Source organism: Stenella coeruleoalba, assembly GCF_951394435.1.
Source record: "Stenella coeruleoalba genome assembly, chromosome: 13".
Classification (NCBI taxonomy): Eukaryota; Metazoa; Chordata; class Mammalia; order Artiodactyla; family Delphinidae; genus Stenella; species Stenella coeruleoalba.
This window is the reverse complement of record NC_137159.1, coordinates 83,443,382-83,460,963: the sequence shown is the minus strand read 5'-3', so window position 1 is coordinate 83,460,963 and position 17,582 is coordinate 83,443,382. Positions and strand designations below refer to the sequence as shown.

General features: G+C 55.6%; 1 protein-coding gene across 8 annotated transcripts in view; it reads left to right on the top strand.

Annotated features, from left to right (window-relative positions):
• The window catches only part of ASAP2 (ArfGAP with SH3 domain, ankyrin repeat and PH domain 2), a 156,695-nt gene that overhangs the window by 133,256 nt on the left and 5,857 nt on the right, over positions 1-17,582 (top strand). For 6 of the 8 annotated variants that reach the window (XM_079940344.1, XM_079940343.1, XM_079940341.1 and 3 more), the window contains 7 exons: positions 3,866-4,055; positions 5,519-5,604; positions 7,475-7,590; positions 8,595-8,662; positions 9,831-9,944; positions 12,162-12,414; positions 16,431-16,599. In XM_079940344.1, the coding sequence (XP_079796470.1) occupies positions 3,866-4,055; positions 5,519-5,604; positions 7,475-7,590; positions 8,595-8,662; positions 9,831-9,944; positions 12,162-12,414; positions 16,431-16,599 (996 nt within the window). Of the gene's footprint in view, positions 1-3,865; positions 4,056-5,518; positions 5,605-7,474; positions 7,591-8,594; positions 8,663-9,830; positions 9,945-12,161; positions 12,415-14,802; positions 14,938-16,430; positions 16,600-17,582 lie in introns of all 8 variants that reach the window. The other 2 variants (XM_079940347.1, XM_079940346.1) reach the window with 1 other exon arrangement.

Here is a 17,582-nt window from a genome sequence, read left to right as displayed (position 1 = left end):
AGTGTCAGTGGGGAAGCGTTTCCTTGAGATTGGACGAGGTGCGACGTTAGATTCCAGGCACAGGGCCTATAAAGTGATGGTCCTTTCTTGATGAAGATCCGAGTTCCAAGTCTGTATCCTTACCCAGACCTGGAGAGGCAGCGCGGGACACAGAAAGCTGCATCCTTCCCGATCGTGGGACCTGGGTAGGTTCGTCAACCTCTCTGAGCCCTTTTCCTCTAAGAGAAACAGGTGCAGCCGTCGCCACCTCGCAGAGTCGCTGGGACGTGCGAAGGGGTGAAGCGGTCACGCATCTTGTGCCGGGTTGGTGTCGGCAGCCCTGCTTGCTCGCCGTGGGCGGGGGCAGTGGGGCAGCACACATGCCGGGAGCTGATTCCACACGCCCTGAAAAGTTAGGGTCCTCTCGGGGCAGGTGTCAGTTGGAGAGTTACCCCAAGGAGAGCTGACTCTTCCTGGGATATGAGAAGATCTGTTTAGGACAGGAAACATCGCGGCCCACTGCGGCACTTTACTTACTGTCTAACGGACACCTGCTCTCGCGGTGAAGGGACTGGTCTCCCGAAATGCTGTAATACTGATCAACTTTGAACAAAGCATATGGTAACTCATTTCTTCCAAGTACCAGGGGCACTTTATAAAAGCAGATCATTTGTTTACTGTGGGGCAAGATGATTCTAAAAAAATGAATACCGTCTGCTTGGGACTCTTGGATATAAACGTGGCGTCTGCATTGGGGCCCCTCCCCGCCCCCCAGCCTTGGCACAAATGAAAAGGACGTTTACTCCTCCCCCTCTTATTTTTCCAAAATGAGAGCAGATGACCAATGTGATGGCAAAATGCCACCCACGTTGATACCTCCTCAGCTGAAATCAGTCACTGGGCTGCTGTGCTCCTGTAGCACTCAGTTCTGTTTTAAAGCAGCTCATCCCACTTTACGTTGTACCGAGGTATTTACACATATTTTTCTAATACATTGCGTCTTACTCATTTTTGTATCTCCCACCACAATGTGTTGCTTGTGGTGGGAAATACATATATAATGAATCAACGGGTCAGAGGTGAAGTCCTAGCTCTGTGGCTACTTAAATAAGCTAGTATTTTACTTCCAGATTAAATCTGGCTTTATCTCAGAGCAACACACCATCTGCAGATAAATTTGTTGAAAGGGAAGCCAAAGACCATCTCGTGGGCTGTGAATCCTCAGATGGATTTGGGGGTGTTGAGAGATACACGTAGGCGGGAAGGGGGAGCAGCCAGGTTTGTGTCTGCTCCCAGAGGCCACAGGAGTGTTTCTCTCCTGTGACTTAGGGCCCTCGTGCAGGCCATGTCCTTCGGGAGTATAAGAAGCCCCTCTCTCTGAACACGAATGCCAAATGCATTCTTACATTAAGTTCATTGCCTTTTCTCCAAAAACCTTAGCCTTTCCCAAAAAAAGAGGGGGTGGGGGAATCGCTCCGGCAGAGTGAACTCCCTCCACGAAACCATGGGGCGTGGTGTTGCCCAGAACAGACCTGTACCTGAGCTTGTGGAGGGACGACCTTCAGGGGACGAGACCCAGAGCCCTGGACAAGTGGATAATACATTTAAAAAGTAAAGGGTCCAGTTCATCTCTAGCCCCTTCCTGACTGTCCCACAGTGATTACTGGAGCCGCCTAAACCTTGACACATGTCCAGCCCCACTGCCCATCAGAAGGGACCCATAGAGGTTCATCAGACAGGTTGTCAGTTGTCAACCCCAGACGGGAACCAGGCAGCAGGCTGAGCGGCACGCTGGCTGGGAGCCCCGCAAGGAGAGCTCAGTCCAGCAAAGCAGGGCAGCCCCGAGAGCTGTCCGGCTGCTGGAGGGGACGGGCTCACAGTCACAGCACTGTTGTGAGGGTCAGATGGACAGCACATCTCAATGTGACCTGTAAGCCCGCAGCAGCTGTCCACGTGTGGGGTGATGTGTGAAGTCCACCAGCACGGTTCACACGAGGCTGCATTTAGAAACACCCAGGCAGTGGATTCATCGGGTGAGGCAGTCGGAGTGGTGTTCGCCACACTGGGAGCCTGGAGTTGACCTGCCCACTCCCGAAGCCTGGTGGGTTGACGTGGGGGGCTGGGCCCCTGACGGTAGTAGAAGCAGGTGTGGTGGGTGCAGCCCTGGTGGCAGGGTGGGAGTGAGCGGTGCCCCAGCAGAGAAGAGCTGGCGGGTCCCACCCGCCTGGGCCACCACCAGCCCCTCTTCGTTCTGTGCTGCCACAGTGATTACATCCGAAACCCTGGGCTAAAGGCCTCAGTGTGGCATCTCGTCTAGTCCTGCAAGCAGCTGTGCTCACGACACAGAGGTCACCGGGGGTGGGGGCGGGGGAGCCTGGAGCTGGGCTGAGATCCGGCCGTGTGACCGGGAGCCAGGCCTGAGTGACTGTGCGCTCTCAGAGCTGACCGCCAGCCTGCGGGGGGTGGGGGGGAAGGAACCCAGGCCCCTTCTTCTAGTTCAGCCTCCCCTGCCTGACCTTGTGAAATCTCAGTGTACCTCACACTTTCCAGAAAGAGGGGACAGAAGAAGCAGGGGGCTCAGTCCTCTCGTGTCATTCGTCCTATATCCCTGGTAGCTCTATTGGCTAAAGTCAGGTTTTTGTATTTGGAATTTGGTTTTCCCTGACATTTTTTTTTAAGAGCTTTGTTGAACTGTAACTCACATACCATACAATTCACCCATTTAATGGACAATTTGCCGGCTTTCAGTATATTCACAGCTGAGCATCCATCACCACAAGCGATTTTCGAACGTTTGTATCACCCCGGAACGAACCCCCATACCTGTTGGCCATCCCCGACTCTCTCCCCTCGCTCTCCCAGCCCTGGGCAACTGCGTACCTGTCTGCAGGTGTGCCTGTTCTGGGCATTTCAGTAAATGGGATCACACAGTGTGTGGTCTTCAGTGTTTGGCTTCTTTCATGTAACTTAACGTTTTCAGGCTTCGTCCACATCATGGGCTGTGTCAGTGCTTCCTTCCTTTTGTGGCTGAGTCGTATTGCATTGTATGGACACCTGTTCCTCAGCTGATGGACACTGGGTCGTTTCTTGGCACTTCTGACTTGACTGTCACGTGAAGTAATTAGTGTTTACTGTCCCTCAACAATCGTGTCTTATTATTGCTGCTGCTGTATGTTAGAGTCCTTGGAGCAAAATGCTGCGTCCTCTGGACCAGGAGCTGCTGTTTTTCTTGCTGTGTCTTTCAAGGTCATCGGTACTTTCCGAGGCCCTAAGGACCTGCCGTGAGCGCAGCAAACGTGTCAGCTCATTCCCTTCTCACAGGCCGTGTGCATTTGCACAGATAAGAAGACTTGAGGCCACATACTTGCACGTCAGTCTGTGGTGGGGCAGGATTTGAGCCCGGGCTTCTTTGGCTCCCCTGGAGTTGCTGGCACTCCGAGCTCCTTTGAGAGGCAGGGTCTGCACACACAAGGCCGCGTGAAGGCCAGGAAATAGACCGCGAAGATGGACAGTCGTTTGGTTCGTCAGGTGTGTGGTGAGCCTGTCTGCTAGGCACGGTGCCCGCAAACAGGAAGACAGGCTTCCCATGAGGGCTGCCAGCCCCGCGACCTGGCCCCTTAGCCCTTAGACCCGGGCCTTGATTCCACTTGTCTTGGCAGCTGGAGGGTTTCTGGCCTCTTGAAAGTGCCTGGAGGCTGAGCGAACGCAGGTGCCGAGGGGGAGCCACGCGGCGCCCGTTTCCCGCTTCCCGTCTTTCTGCCAATACTGCTTATTACGAGGAGGGTGGGACGGGATTTTTTTTTAAGTAGTTATAGATGAGTGGGTGTTGGGATCTGTTTGAATAGAGGCCCTTAATCATTTACGAGGCAATTATATTTGATTTCAGGAATGCAAGAAAGGACTACATTACTGCCAAGTACATTGAGAGGAAGTACGCAAGGAAAAGACACGCGGATAACGCGGCAAAACTTCACAGCCTTTGTGAGGCTGTCAAAGCAAGAGATATTTTTGGATTACTCCAAGCATACGCTGATGGTGTGGATCTTACAGAAAAAATCCCACTGGCCAATGGACATGTAAGGAAAGACCTGTAAAAACAGAAAAGAAAGGGTGAGAGGGTGGGGAGTGGCAAGGCAGTGTCAGCAGAAATGCTGACAAAGTCGTGTGCCTCTGAAAGAAGAGGCAGTGGGTCCTGGGGGAGGAAATTAGTGGGTGATTCTTAAACCAGACCTGTAATGGCAGCTCTGGAAGGAAGGTCCATCCCCGGGGGAAGGAGCGTCTTCTCAGAGGCCTAAGCGCCTCCTTCTGTCGTCCGAGAGCCGCATTAGCGCCTCAGCCAGGCCTCGGCTGCAGCTCCCGAGGCCACGCCGGGAAGGAGAGCTTGGACCGGGCCTGGTGCACCGCTGTCCAGCCTGCTCCCCTTGCCCTCCTCCCTGGGGGAACTGGGCCAAGAGGGTGGGGTCTCACCGTCGGGATCCGTCCGCAGGAAACCACCAGTGTTACAGCCAGTGTGGCCTAATTCTCTTCCGTGGGTGTGCCCTTGGACGCACACTCACAGCCCCCCGGACCCTCCTAACCCTCGTGGACGCACACTCACAGCCCCCCGGACCCTCCTAACCCTCGTGGACGCACACTCACAGCCCCCCGGACCCTCCTAACCCTCGTGGACGCACACTCACAGCCCCCCAGACCCTCCTAACCCTCGTGGACGCACACTCACAGCCCCCTGGACCCTCCTTACCCTCAGAATAAAGGCGCACGGGACTGGGTCACCCTTAGCAGCTGAGCACGTTGTATGAAACCGTAATGTCCAGTGTTTGAGAGTAAGACAGGGAACTGCAGCCAGAGTGCCCAGGGCCGCGTATGCTCAGCTCAGAGCTGTGCTGCAGCCGAGGAGGAGGAGGGGGTGGCCCGTTGTCTCCCTCTGCCCCACGTTCCCCGTTACCTGGATCTCCCCTTGGCCTCCAGCTCCCTCCCACCCACCTACCTGAAACAGCCTTCATTCGTGACTCTTCTCTCCCACCGGCCAGAACTTCCTTCAGAAGAGGCAGGGGTAGTCATGTGCCATTTAGTAGCAACTAAAGGCAGTCCAGGTATTAGCATTGATGGCGTTATCTCTAAGTATAGAATGAAAAAATTGAACCCAGCATTTAAGACATACATTTATATTTACCCAGGGAGCAGGTTTAAGAGCCCGGGGAACCTTCCTGGAGCCTGAATGGAGACCCCTCTTACAGGCAATACCTCATGTTGAGAGGCAGGGATGAGGGCAGAAAGATCGAGAGGACTTTGCCATGAAACCCCTGAATTCCTCATTATTTCCCGTGGAGGAAGGAGGAATAGGGCCAGTCTCTAAACGCAGGTTCCCAGGGGCAGAGTTTGCCGTGGAGATTAAAGGGGCCCTTGGTATCTTAGAGGTAACGTTTTTCAAAAGAAAGATTTAGAGGCTTTTGGAAGAGAAATACACAATTTTTCTCATGTGGGACACAGAATTGAATGCTCCCCTTGGAATTCTGGGATGTTTCTGCTTGGTCTTCAGGAGCCAGATGAAACTGCCCTCCACCTGGCTGTCAGATCCGTGGACCGGACTTCTCTTCACATTGTAGACTTTCTAGTTCAGAACAGGTAGGTGCTCTAAAATCAGGGAAGGTGTTTGATTTCGTTCCTTGGTGTTTCTGAGAATGGAGCCAGGGGTTGCCCCATTGCTTTAGTTGTGTGGCCAAGATGCTGGAATTTCCCTGGGTCTGAAGAGGAATCATGGGACAGGGACAGTGCTGCCAGGTGTGGAGTGTTCGGATGCAATCCTAATAAAGCCCCCTCCCGGGGTCTGCGAGGTCCCGCCTCTAGTGTCTGGGACTCAGGGAGACGCCCCGTCGATAGCCCTGCTGAATTCCGAGCCCCGGGAAAGCAGCCTCTGTCTGTGGCCCCCACGACCACCCCTTTGCTTGTGCCGTGAGGTGCGGGTCCCACGAGGTCCAGGCGGGGCCCCCTGAGCAGAGCGGGAGGGAAGCAGGAAGCAGAGATCCTCCTCCAGCCGCTGGCCGAGCTGACGTTGTAAACCGCAACTCGGGGTGGTGGGCTTTCTGCGTGGTTAGAAAAGCTGTTATTTTTAATTAGAAGTTGACTTTAGAGAGGACATGCGCAGACGGCGTCCCTGGCCCCAGCAGTCCCATTTGGTGCGTTCTGCCTCGCTTGGTGCGGGGCCTCCCTGGCAGCTGAAGGCCAGTGGTGAAGCCCCGGCAAGGAGCATCCTGACTGCCTGAGCCTGGCGTGGGTGGGTGGGTGGCTGCTGGAGGGGCCGGTGCTGGTTAAAAGCCACAGGAATTGGCTTCAGATGGAATAGAAGATCCCAAAGTGCAGAAGCAAGGAGAGATTTTTTGCATTTTGTATCTTCTGCCGTTCCCGGCTGTCTTCCGAAGAAGAAATGGCCAGAGGTAGAGGAGCTTGGGAGGCAGCTCCTTCCCCGGGAGCCGGGAGTTCTCTGGATGCCTGGGGGAAGCTGTCCTCTGATGGAGCCCGAATGCTGTCCCCGCGCCAGCAGCGTGGCAGGGGCCAGCTCCGTGAGCAGCTGAGCGGTACCATCCCCCTCAGTGCAAATTCTCGGGGGCAGGAGAAGCGGAATCCTGGTTTCTTTTCTTCCAGAATGGGAGGAGGACAGCAGGAGTAGAGGGGAGATCAGAAGCGAGGCTCCTTTTTCACACTGAAAACGTAGCTGCTTTAAAAAAGAAAGGGAGGGCGGGAGGAAGGAGTAAGTGTGGCTGGTTTCCTGCTGATGGGAGCTGCGGGCATCACCTGATGGGCACGCTCCTGTTCCCACATGTCTGTCCAGCTCCGAACAGGCCCAGGGCCACCTCCACCAGTGGGGTGAGTGGCTTGTCCTGGGATCTCCTGGTTTTGTTTTGTGTTGGAAGAATCTTTGTGGTCTCCTCACGGTTCCCCCATAGCCTGTTTTCAGGGCAGCTCAGAGGAGCCTGGGGACTCCGAACTTTGGAAGAGCGGCTTTTCCCCTTCCTGGCAAGAGTGTTGTTAGTAAGATGAGAGAAGCTCACCCCGTCCTTCTGTGTGGGACAGACTGGGCAAGTCACGCAGGCTTCCTAAGGCCCAGATGGGCACTGCCAGTGAAGCGGGAGGGATGCCAGGTTCACCTGCCTGTGCCCCCGCTCAGGTGCGCACAGGTGCCTTGCTCCGTTTCTGGCGGGCTCTGCCACTGTTGTTTATTCCCCGATGGCCTTAAGCCAAGGCCTCCTCCTGCCCACAGGCAGGGCTGGTGCTGTGGGCCCCCCACCCCGGAGGAGGACTGAGAGAAACCCTGCCCTCCGTGAACCCGAGTTCTGGCTTCCTCTCCCGGGGAAGGAAAGCAGCCATGCCCATCGTTCGCATATTGTCTGTGGCTGCGTTCAAGCCACCCTGGCCGAGCTGAGAGTCCCTGCCCGGGCAGCCCCAGTCCTCTGGCCTGTGCCTCACTGCTCTCTTTCTCTGTTCCCGTCCTTGCCAGTGGGAACCTGGACAAGCAGACGGGCAAGGGCAGCACGGCCCTGCATTACTGCTGCCTGACCGACAGCGCCGAGTGCCTGAAGCTGCTGCTGCGGGGCAAGGCCTCCATCGGCATCGGTGAGCCGCCCCGCGCCGCCCCGCGCAGTCCTGGTGCGGGGCTCTGGGCAGAGCCGGGGAGTCAGTCCCGCCCTGCGAGGCTGCTGTGGTCTCGTGCTCAGCAGCAGTTTCCCTCTGCTGTCTTGTAGGCTTGCCGTCATGTGCAGGCATTTTCTGAGAGGCAGAGGATGGCCCTGCAGCTGTCGCTGGTACCCAGGTGACCTGGACCAGGTTTGGGCATCTCGCCCTCCTGTTCCTGACCCCCACCTGGGATCATGCTGAGCCCCTCACTGGCTCTGGGTGGGCATGTTTACTGGTGAGAGTCACTGTTCACTGCCCCTCTGTTCACTGGCACCAAGCCTCCTCCACAAGGGACCCACATCTGCTTGGCCTTCATCCCTCCCTCCCCTGTGGGACCCTGACCTGTAGCCGGCCAGGCACAGTCTCGCCCGAGGGTGTCCGGCTGTGATGCTGTCCTGAGGTGGAGCTTTTGAAGAACTGTTAAACGGAGAGCAACGAGCAGAGAGAAGGCACATGCCTGCTTGCGAGCCAAGTTGGGTTTTTTTCTTTTTTAATTAATCATTAAATCTCATTGACTGAGGCTCATTTAGAAGAAAATACACAATTCCAAATCTTCAGACTGCTTAAAAGGAGGTGTAAGGTCTTCTACAGTCGGCTGCCTGGAACTAGATGAGCAGTGCTTTTGCTTAGAGAATTACCGTGAACTGCTTTATTCAACAACTTGTGCCTTGGATATTTATTTCCACTAGTTGGCTACTTCAGTGGTTTTATCTTCATTAGATTAGCTCAAACCTTGTCTTATAAAACCTTACCGACTGCACACTGCTGCAGTTTTGTGCGATTTCAGGACAGTTCAGCACCGACTGGGGCGAACTAGCTGGGCTTCGTGAGTCGTGCTCAGTTCCGTTTGGTGCTGCTTCGCCGGGTTCTCTCTAATTGCCTTTCAGTGTCAGACCTCTGCTTGCTTTTGCCGTAACACGTCTGTTTGTTCCCCCGCCTCTTAGCTAACGAGTCAGGAGAGACGCCGCTGGACATCGCCAAGCGCCTCAGGCACGAGCGCTGTGAGGAGCTGGTGAGTGTCCCACCACCCGGCACGGACAGGGTGGAGTTGGGGACGCCGCTCCCTGGGGAGGGCTCTCTCGGAGCCTGCAGGAGGGTCCTGAGCAGATCCCAGTGGCCTAGAGGGGATGGCTTGGAGAAGGTGTCCTGGGGCCCCTTAGAGAGGAGGTGACCATCCCCCCCTGTGGTGACACTCGGAACACGAGTCAGTATGTGCTGGTGGCGCATGTTGACGGCGGCCCTGGCTTCGTCTGGGGTGAGTGGAGCTGAGGCCCCTCTGGGTCAGGCCGGGTTTACAGGGGGCTCCACCGCTGCAGCTTGGGAAGGTCACGCCAGCTCTCTCCGCCGTTGCCTTGTGTGTGAAGGGGGCTCAGGCATACCAGTTCGCAGGTTTTTGGGGGGAATCGTTGTTGAACTCTGCAGAGCAGTGGGCACAGAGTAAGTGCTCAGTCCATGGCACCATTAACAGTCGGTGCTGCAGAGCTGTAGGACTGCTAACAGGTATTATCCTAAGCACTTCATGTCCAATAACTCATTTAATCTTGATAATTACCGTAAACCATTAATTAATAGGTACCTACTGTTACCCCATTTTACAGATGAGGAGACAGGTACGGAAGGGTTAAGTAAGTCGCCCAAGACCACATGGCTGCTGTCTGGCTTTGGAGAAAAGTCAGACCCTCATGTGCTAAGGCGCCCATTTATCTCATGGATTAACTTCTCTCCTGTGCACCTGGAACCAGCTCTCTACCTTCCTGGAGAGAATTGAGAAGCTGGTCATTCACGTCATTTTCCGCAGGGCTTCATTCCCTCGTGCTGGTCAGGAAAAGCGGGGTTAACAGTTAGTGGACACGTTCCTTCTCCTCAGATTGAGATGCTCCCGCGTGCAGTTGTGGGTACCGGCAGGCTGACCGTCACCCTTTAGATCTCAACCCCTTGGCGGCGTGCTGCAACTTTGCAGCTTACAAAGCGCTAAATGGGGGTGGTCGGGCTTGAGCTTCAAGGTTATCTGTGGATTAGGGAGTGTGGGGGCTTGACCTGAGACGCAGCGAATTGTATAAGCCAGCCTCACACTGGGGTGCAGGCTCCCTGCCCGCTACCTCTTGGCCATGTTGGTGGACACCCGCTTTACAAGGCCGAGTATTTGAACAGCGTCACCGACAGTGCTTTGTTGTTCTCAGCTGACCCAAGCCTTATCTGGAAGGTTTAATTCTCACGTTCACGTCGAGTATGAATGGCGACTGCTCCATGAAGACCTGGATGAGAGCGATGACGACGTGGATGAGAAGCTGCAGGTCTGTGCCAGCTTGGGGAGTGCTGAGAGTGTCAGGATCAGCGGCCTTCAGAGCGGCGTGGGTCCTGGCCTGTAGTTAGGGTAGAGAGCTGTTTGCAGAAAACGAAATACGGTTTACTTTTTGCTTCCAGTGATCTCAGTAGGTTTGTGGTTTTACCCTTCCCCTAACTGCCTCCTGTCTCCCAGCTCCTACAGACGTGACTATGAACGAACAATAACTATGTAATCAGAGGCAGCTTCTCGCCTTCTGATACGAAGGAAAGATACAGAGAGCCTTGGATTTTGGGGGATTTTAGAGGGATCTCTCTCTCTATGGATAATGTGATAAAGAGCCAGCTTCCCCCAGAAGCAGTGACCATGTTCACCTAGTTGATCTTTAAAACCTTCGCTGAAGTCACTGACCCTTAGAGATCATTGGGTCCAACTCATTCCTTTATTAGATGGGGTCATTCAGGCCTCAGGAGAGGGGATGTCTTGGCCACAGGGAAGCCAGTATTTGGAGACCAACCTGGGGCTCTTGCCTCCTGGTCCAGCCTCTCCTCATGACGCTCTCTGTCTTGTGCACTTGAGGGCACCCCTGGAAGGCTGCCACCTTCACACGGGCTCAGAGTCAGACCCAGGAAGACTGACTCCAAAGCCCATACGCCTAGCTGCTGTGAAATTAGTGGGAAAGCCGGGTGTAACGTTTTAATTTTTACTGTAGGATTTTAATGTCCTGATGTGTATTGATGTCTGATTATTTATATATGGCATTTCCGAAACCTGTTGGACTATCCCGGTTTATGGAGCAGTTAGTATCCGTACTTACGGTTTCTTGGAATAAGAAATTTCTGAGTTAGCTGTAAAACGGCATCAAAGTGAGGGGAGCTGGCTATTTCACGCTAGAGTTGCCTTTACAAGGGGAGAAGGTTTGAAACACCTGCCCTGGAGCGAGTGCCTCTTGGTCAGGCACACGTCACATTCCCGGGGTTGTGCAGGCAGTGACTCGGCAGGTGCCGTGGACCCAGTGAAAGCCCGGCAGCGGCGCTGACACTCGTCCCCACCCCTTCAGCAGAGAGTGGCGGGTGGTGGTTTGCACAGCCATGGGCTTTGTTGGAATTTAAACTGTGTATGAAGAGCCACTGGCCACTGAGCTCCTCGTACTGGAGCTGGGCGTGAGCCGTTGGTTGGCCAGAGCCTTGGCCAGGCGGGCGGGCGGGCGGTCCCGTGAGGGGAGGAGGCGGTGACTGCCGATACTGATACCTGCTAAGCTCCGGGCACAGTGCCGGCAGTTAAAGTCAGACCCACTGGGGAATTCCCTGGCGGTCCAGTGGTTAGGACTCCACACCCTCATTGCCAAGGGCCCAGGTTCAGTCCGTGGTCGGGGAACTGAGAATCCCGCATGCCGCGTGGCGAGACCAAAAAATAAAAATAAAAGAATAAAGTTAGCCCCACTTATCAGATGAGAAATAGGATCAGGAAGGTTAATTTGCTCAAGATCACAGCTATTATAACGAAGCTGACTTTGAAATACAAGTTCCATCTAATTAATTCCATGGTTCCATGCACATGGCTTTCAGGTGGAGTAGGGGTCAGCAGACTCGTAAAGGGCCAGATAATAAATGTTTTAGGCTTTGTTGCAACTCCTTAGCTCTGCCAGGGTGGCTTGACGGCAGCCACAGACAATATGCAAATGATGTGATGGGCGTGGCTGCTGTCTAATAAGACTTTATAAGAATGGGTTGTGGCCCCATGGGCCGTGATTTGCTGACCCCTGAGTTAGAGGACTCTTAAGAGTTCCAGTTCCTACGGGAAGAAGACGTTGATCTCCCCCGAATTAGCCGTATGGCGGTTGGGGATCCGCTGTGGCCGTGCGTGCCTAGAGCAGCTGCACTGTTCTGCCGTCAGAGAAGGGTGTTTACGGAGGGGACACGCAGTGAAATACAGAGCTAGGCTGAGGTAACTGGATGGTCAAGGTGAAACAGCTTATATTTTAAATTCTTCACAGAATGAAGAATTGTAAGTTTTTGTAAATCATGGCTTTTTTTCGTGTGTGTGTTTCCGTTAAGGGACATGGTAAGAGTGAGTTTTAGGTTTTGCGGCTGTCATGTGACAGTAAAAATGCACCGTGCCCAGGTGTTAGACTGCTGTACCTGAGGCTGTACCCAGTGCGTCAGTCACTGTGCCCAAGAGGTCAGCGCGTCTGTATTTCACACACCTCCGCCCACTACCCCCGCAGCCCAGTCCCAGTCGGCGAGAAGACCGGCCCGTCAGCTTCTACCAGCTGGGCTCCAGCCAGCTGCAGTCCAACGCCGCATCTCTGGCCAGAGACGCCGCCAGCCTGGCCAAGGACAAGCAGAGGAGCTTCGTGCCCAGCATCTTGCAGAACGAGACGTACGGAGCCATCCTGAGCAGCAGCCCACCGCCCGCCCAGCCCGCGGCCCCCAGCGCCGCCAGTGCTCCCCCGCTGCCCCCGCGGAACGTTGCCAAAGGTACTGAGCTGTTGGTGGCCCCTGGATGCACGAGCGGTGTCGTTGGGATTTCGCTTTGGGGAAGCTGTAGTTGCTTTGTGTGGGCCAGCTTCAGGACATGTTTTTTCATTTGGGGTCCTTTGTTTTGTACTTACGTTGTTTGCTTCTTAAAAGAACTCCGTCATTCTTGGGATGGTGGTAGAGTGTCTTGACTCCATTCTCGTTCTGGGCAGGGGTGTGGCACGTGTGACTCGAGGGATGCAGGGACGCCACCAGGGTAGGCCTGAGATGGAGGGGTCAGCACCTGCTGCTGGTCCCTGGATGTTTTCCTGCAGACCTTTTTCCTGGTCCTTTTCTCTTTGCGGTCTGCCCCTCTCTACCACTCCCTTTGCCTTCATTCTTTCCCGTTTTATCTTTCTCCGACCTGTACTCGGCCAGCTTGTGGCATCCGATTATTTCCTATCTCTGTGATCCCCATGGAATGAAGGATAAAGAGATGCTAATTTGGGAAACGGTGCTCAGCCTAACTAAAAATACGAAATAGTCCCCGAGGGTCCTACCAGCGCCTTAAGTGCCAAAGCTTCCTGTGCTAACCTCAGTCGCAGCACAGTGAGTTTGACTCAACAGATGCTGTTTCTTGTTTTTATAAAAATGGAAACTTAAGCCCCCAGAGGTTTAGTGATTTGCCCAGCACTGAAGGCCCACTGGCCATGATGCTCCCTGAAGCAGGTCTCGCAAGTAGCCAGGCCAGCTCTGGGCTGGGGCCTCCAGAGGGCTTCCCAGGGGACCGGGGGCAGGAGCCTCCATGGGGCGTGATGTCTGGGCCCACGGCTGCTGTAGGCCGATGGTGGTCCCAAAAGTAAATCCCAAGTTGCATTTGCGCGGGAGCTGCTCTCCGGCAGAGGCGTGTAGGCGCGTGACCGTGGTGCTGTGAGCCCCGGGAGGGAGGAGTGCGCACATCTGCCGTCCTGTGGGGTCTGTGCTCACAGTGTGGGGTGGCTGTGCCCACCGCCGCCCCCCAGCTGCTCTGAGTGTATTGCAGACCCTCCCACACGGCTCTGCCCCCAGTGCTCAGGGAGGCAGAGAAGGCTAATGAGCCTCCTGTCTGGGTCACCGAGCCACACGTCTTAGGGGCGGACCCACGCTGCACGGGGCAGACCCCTGAAACCCGCCCGTCACCGCCCACAGGGTCCGTTCGTCCAGGGCACCCAGGCCTGACCGGGAGGTCCCTCAGCAAGGAAGGAGGTCACGTCCCCCAGCTGCGAGGGGCCGGGGCAGGCGGGGGCCGCTGCGGTGGCTGGGGCCTTGTGGGTGCGTCTCGTTGCCTCCCCCCAGATCCCAGTGCCTGTGTTTATCTCCACCCCATTGGTGACTTTTACTGACTGTGTGTGCCATGTTAGGAAAGATTTTATTTTGCTCTGTTGGGCCATATAAGAGGAATAGAAAGCTGTTCACCTCTATTTCTTGTTTTCTTAAAATCTTAGGATGAGAAAGTTTGGGTTTTTTTCCCCCCATTTCTTTCTGCCACTCCCACCGTTAGCTCTGTCTCTTCCTTTGGTGACGGAGATTACCCTTCATCCCTGCCAGCCCCCCAAAGGGTACCTTTGTTCTCCATCTGTTCCACGCTCGATCCACGAGGAGTCCCCACACAACAAGCAGGACGGGATTGATGTTCTCGGGCCCTGCATGGAGGAGGACGTTGTCCACGGCAGACGTGTGAAGGCTCGCTCTGACCCCGGGTGGGCCCTGTGCGGGTGTGGCCTGCTTCCATCTCCAGGCCCAGCCTCGGACACGGTCATGCCTGTGCCCTGAGCAGATGCTGCTCCCTGAGGAGGAGCTTTGTGGGCAGAGGAAGGGTGTGGCCAGGACAGTGCCATCTCCCTGGTGTGCCACCTGAGCTGACTTTCAGCCAGAAACGTGTGCCCCTCACCAGGTATCTTTGATTTGCAGCCTTCTCTCCACGTGCTCTGAGGACAGGTGCCCCCCTGTGCGAGGTGGTGACCCCACAGGGAGGACTGAGATGGGTAGAGACAAGCAGACGTCCTGTCCCCGAGTGCAGTGCTCAGGAGGCTCACTGTGGTCATCATTTCCCACTTCAAACAGTGTTTAAATTTGAGAAATAAAATTGGTAAGACTGAGAAGACCAACTGGGAATTTTCCCCGGAGCATCGCTGGTTCGGTGTGTATTGGTATCTGTCTTCCAGATACCAGAAACAAGAATTTTTTTAAAATCAACGTCCTATTTGTGGCCTTAATGTTATTCTGGAAGGGTCATGTGTACCATTTTATAGGGGAGAGGATCAATAATGCAGTGTTCTGTTTCTGTTTTTGTTCTGTGCTCGTGCGTGTGCGTGCGTGTGCATGCCTGCGTGTGCACGTGCGTGCGTGTGCATGTGCGTGCGTGTGCAGTCCAGCCAGCCTCCTCAGCTAACGCCCTGTGGAAGACAAACTCTGTAAGTGTGGACAGTGTAAGCCGGCAGCGATCTTCGTCAGATCCGCCAGCTGTCCATCCACCGCTGCCCCCTCTCCGCGTGACATCTACCAGTACGTTTTTTTCCTTTTTCCTTTCTCGCTGTTGGGCTTTATGCAGCTGGATGGCTGGGGGGGGTCTCTCGGCAGCCACTCGCTGCCGGCTGCCCGGCGCTGCCTGGGGGCCTGTGGCTCTTCTGTGGCCCCAGCCCTGCGGCCGCTGCCCCCCAGCGGCGGACTCCTGTCTGCCTCACACCCCACGGGGGCCCTTCACTCTCCTGCTCTGTCTCCCGAGCACTTCAGCAGCATTTCTGTCTCTCACACATTGGCCCCGGGGCTGCCTTTGGCCATTGGGTGGTTCTCGATGCTGGGCTGTGTTCCTGTGGATTATAATCTGGTCTGTGCTCTGCCCTTCAGTGTCACATGTCTGTGAGAGTCTCAGCACCCGGGGAAGGGGAGGGGCTTTTTTCCAGCTGCGAGGTTGGTGGGGGGTCGACTGGAGGGGGGGCCGAGGTCTGGACGCTGTAGGAGGGAGGGGCTCTGGCATCGCGGGCTCAGGGGTGCTTTGAGGGCGCTGAGGGTTTTCCCTGGTTCCCCCGGTTTCCTTACCCGGAGTTAAGGGGGGAGAAGCCCAGCCCTGGCTGCGGTCGGTGTCGTACGCGCACTGGAGGCGGAGCGGGCACGGGGTCTTCGGGACGCTGGGGCGGGCATCCAGCGGGTCTCAGAAGCCCACTTTCGCACTCGCAGTCTGGCGTCCCGGGGGCTGTACCTCTGCATGCTAGAGTCTGCCTTTTGACTTTCCCTTTAAAGCCGAGAAAGGAGAGAAGAATGGCAAAAGGAAAGAAGGGTTAAGCCGACCCCTCCCTGGTCAGCCGGCTCCCTGCGCCCGCTGCCCTGGGAGAGAGGGGCTGCCGGGTCCATGGGTATCAGCGTCCAGGTCCGGGGCAGGTCACCGCCCCCCGCCGCGCCCGCGGGACACTAACGCCGGACGTTGAGGGGAGGGCTGCTGTTGGCCGGGGAGACGGGGAGGAGGCGTGGCCTCGAGGCGGGGCTCCCTGCCTCACTGGCCCGTGCGCTTGGGGACAGCAGCGGCCTCCTCACCTGTGAAACGTAGAGAGTGATACAGCTCGTCCCGCTGCCCCCTCGCGGACCGGGAGCCTTTCCAGCTAGTTCTTCGCAGCCTTTCCTCAGACTGACCGGCCAGCGGCATGGGTGGGGCCCGGCCAGCAGCATGGGTGGGGCCCCGGGGCGGGACCGGCGCCAGACCCAGGCCGGGCCTCCTGCTGCCGCTTCTCCAGGTCCCCGTGGAGGGCGGAAACCCACAGCGGGTTCTAGCTGAGAAAATACTCCCAGGCTCATAGAGGCATTTTAGTCCCAACCTGAGGCTCGGAAAGACTCCCCGCCAGCACTGTTTTCCGAAAATCGTCAATGAAAGTAGGTTTTTTCCTTACGAGGTAGGTAGGGGAAGGAAAAAGGAAGCCCTTATCGCAAGAGCCTCGGGTGAGAAGGCTGGGAGGGGGCGCCTGAAGTGTGACCCTCCGCGTTTCTGTTCTTTCCTCTCTCCGCAGACCCCCTGGCTCCCACGCCGCCCCCTCCGGTAGCAAAAACGCCCAGTGTGCTGGAGGCCTTGAGCCAGCAGAGCAAGCCGGCGCAGCCCGGGCTCCCGCCCAGCAAAGCCCCGCCGCCGCTGCCGCCGCAGCTGCCCAGCCGCCTGCCCCAGAAGAGGCCTGCTCCCGGGTAACGGCCGCTCCTCTGCGTGCCCCTCGGGCCGGGCCAGCTCGGCTGTCCTTGCTTCCCAGGGGCACCAGCCCCGTAACTTCACCTGCTGAGGTTTCTCTGAACGTTTGAAATCTTCCATGTCTCTACTACTGTGACCCCTAAGGTCAAGTGTTACATAACTAAGTGGTTATGCTTCAGGTGTCTAAAAAATAATCAAGAATGTTTAAAATGCAAAAAACTTCATACCGATGTACATCTTATATCCACGTGATGATTTTAGATTTCCGTTCAGTACAGACACCAGGATTTGGGGAGTTAAAGTTCTCAAGACATGAGGCCTCTAGGTCTTATTTGTTGGTCGCTCACAGGGTTATCTCGACTACATGGACCCTCTGTAGTGCAGGACATGTATTTCCTACAAACAAGGACATTCTCCTACATAAACACAGTACAACCAGCAAAATCAGGAAATTAACATGGATGCTACCTTCCAAAACTCAGACTCCAAGTTTATTTAGACACACGTAATACCTAAATACCGTCCTTTACTACAGAAGAATCCAGTTCATGGCTCCCAGTCTGGATCTTTATGGTGGAAAAATGGTTCCTTTTTACTGGAAATGACATTTAGAAGCCAAGATCTGGGTGCTTAGTGTCTTCTTGGCTGTTGGAGTGTCACTGCGCTCAGGCCGGCCCTCTGAGTGGTCAGAACTGGGGACACACACACACACACACGTGTGTGTGTGGAGAGCCGTTTGTCCCTGGCTTGTCCCCATCTGCCTCTTCTGCCCTCCATCCCCTCCCATCATATGTCAGGCCCCAGTTGTGTGTCTGGCTCTGTGCAGAGAACTGGAATAGGGTTCCTCTCGGCTCATGACAGACATTCTTGTCACTTGTCCTTACTTTGAGAGTTGACAGAACTGGTGTCACACCTTTTGCAGGTGGAAATGCCAACTCACAGAAACACGTTTATCCAGGCCCACCCGGCAAGCCTGAGTTAA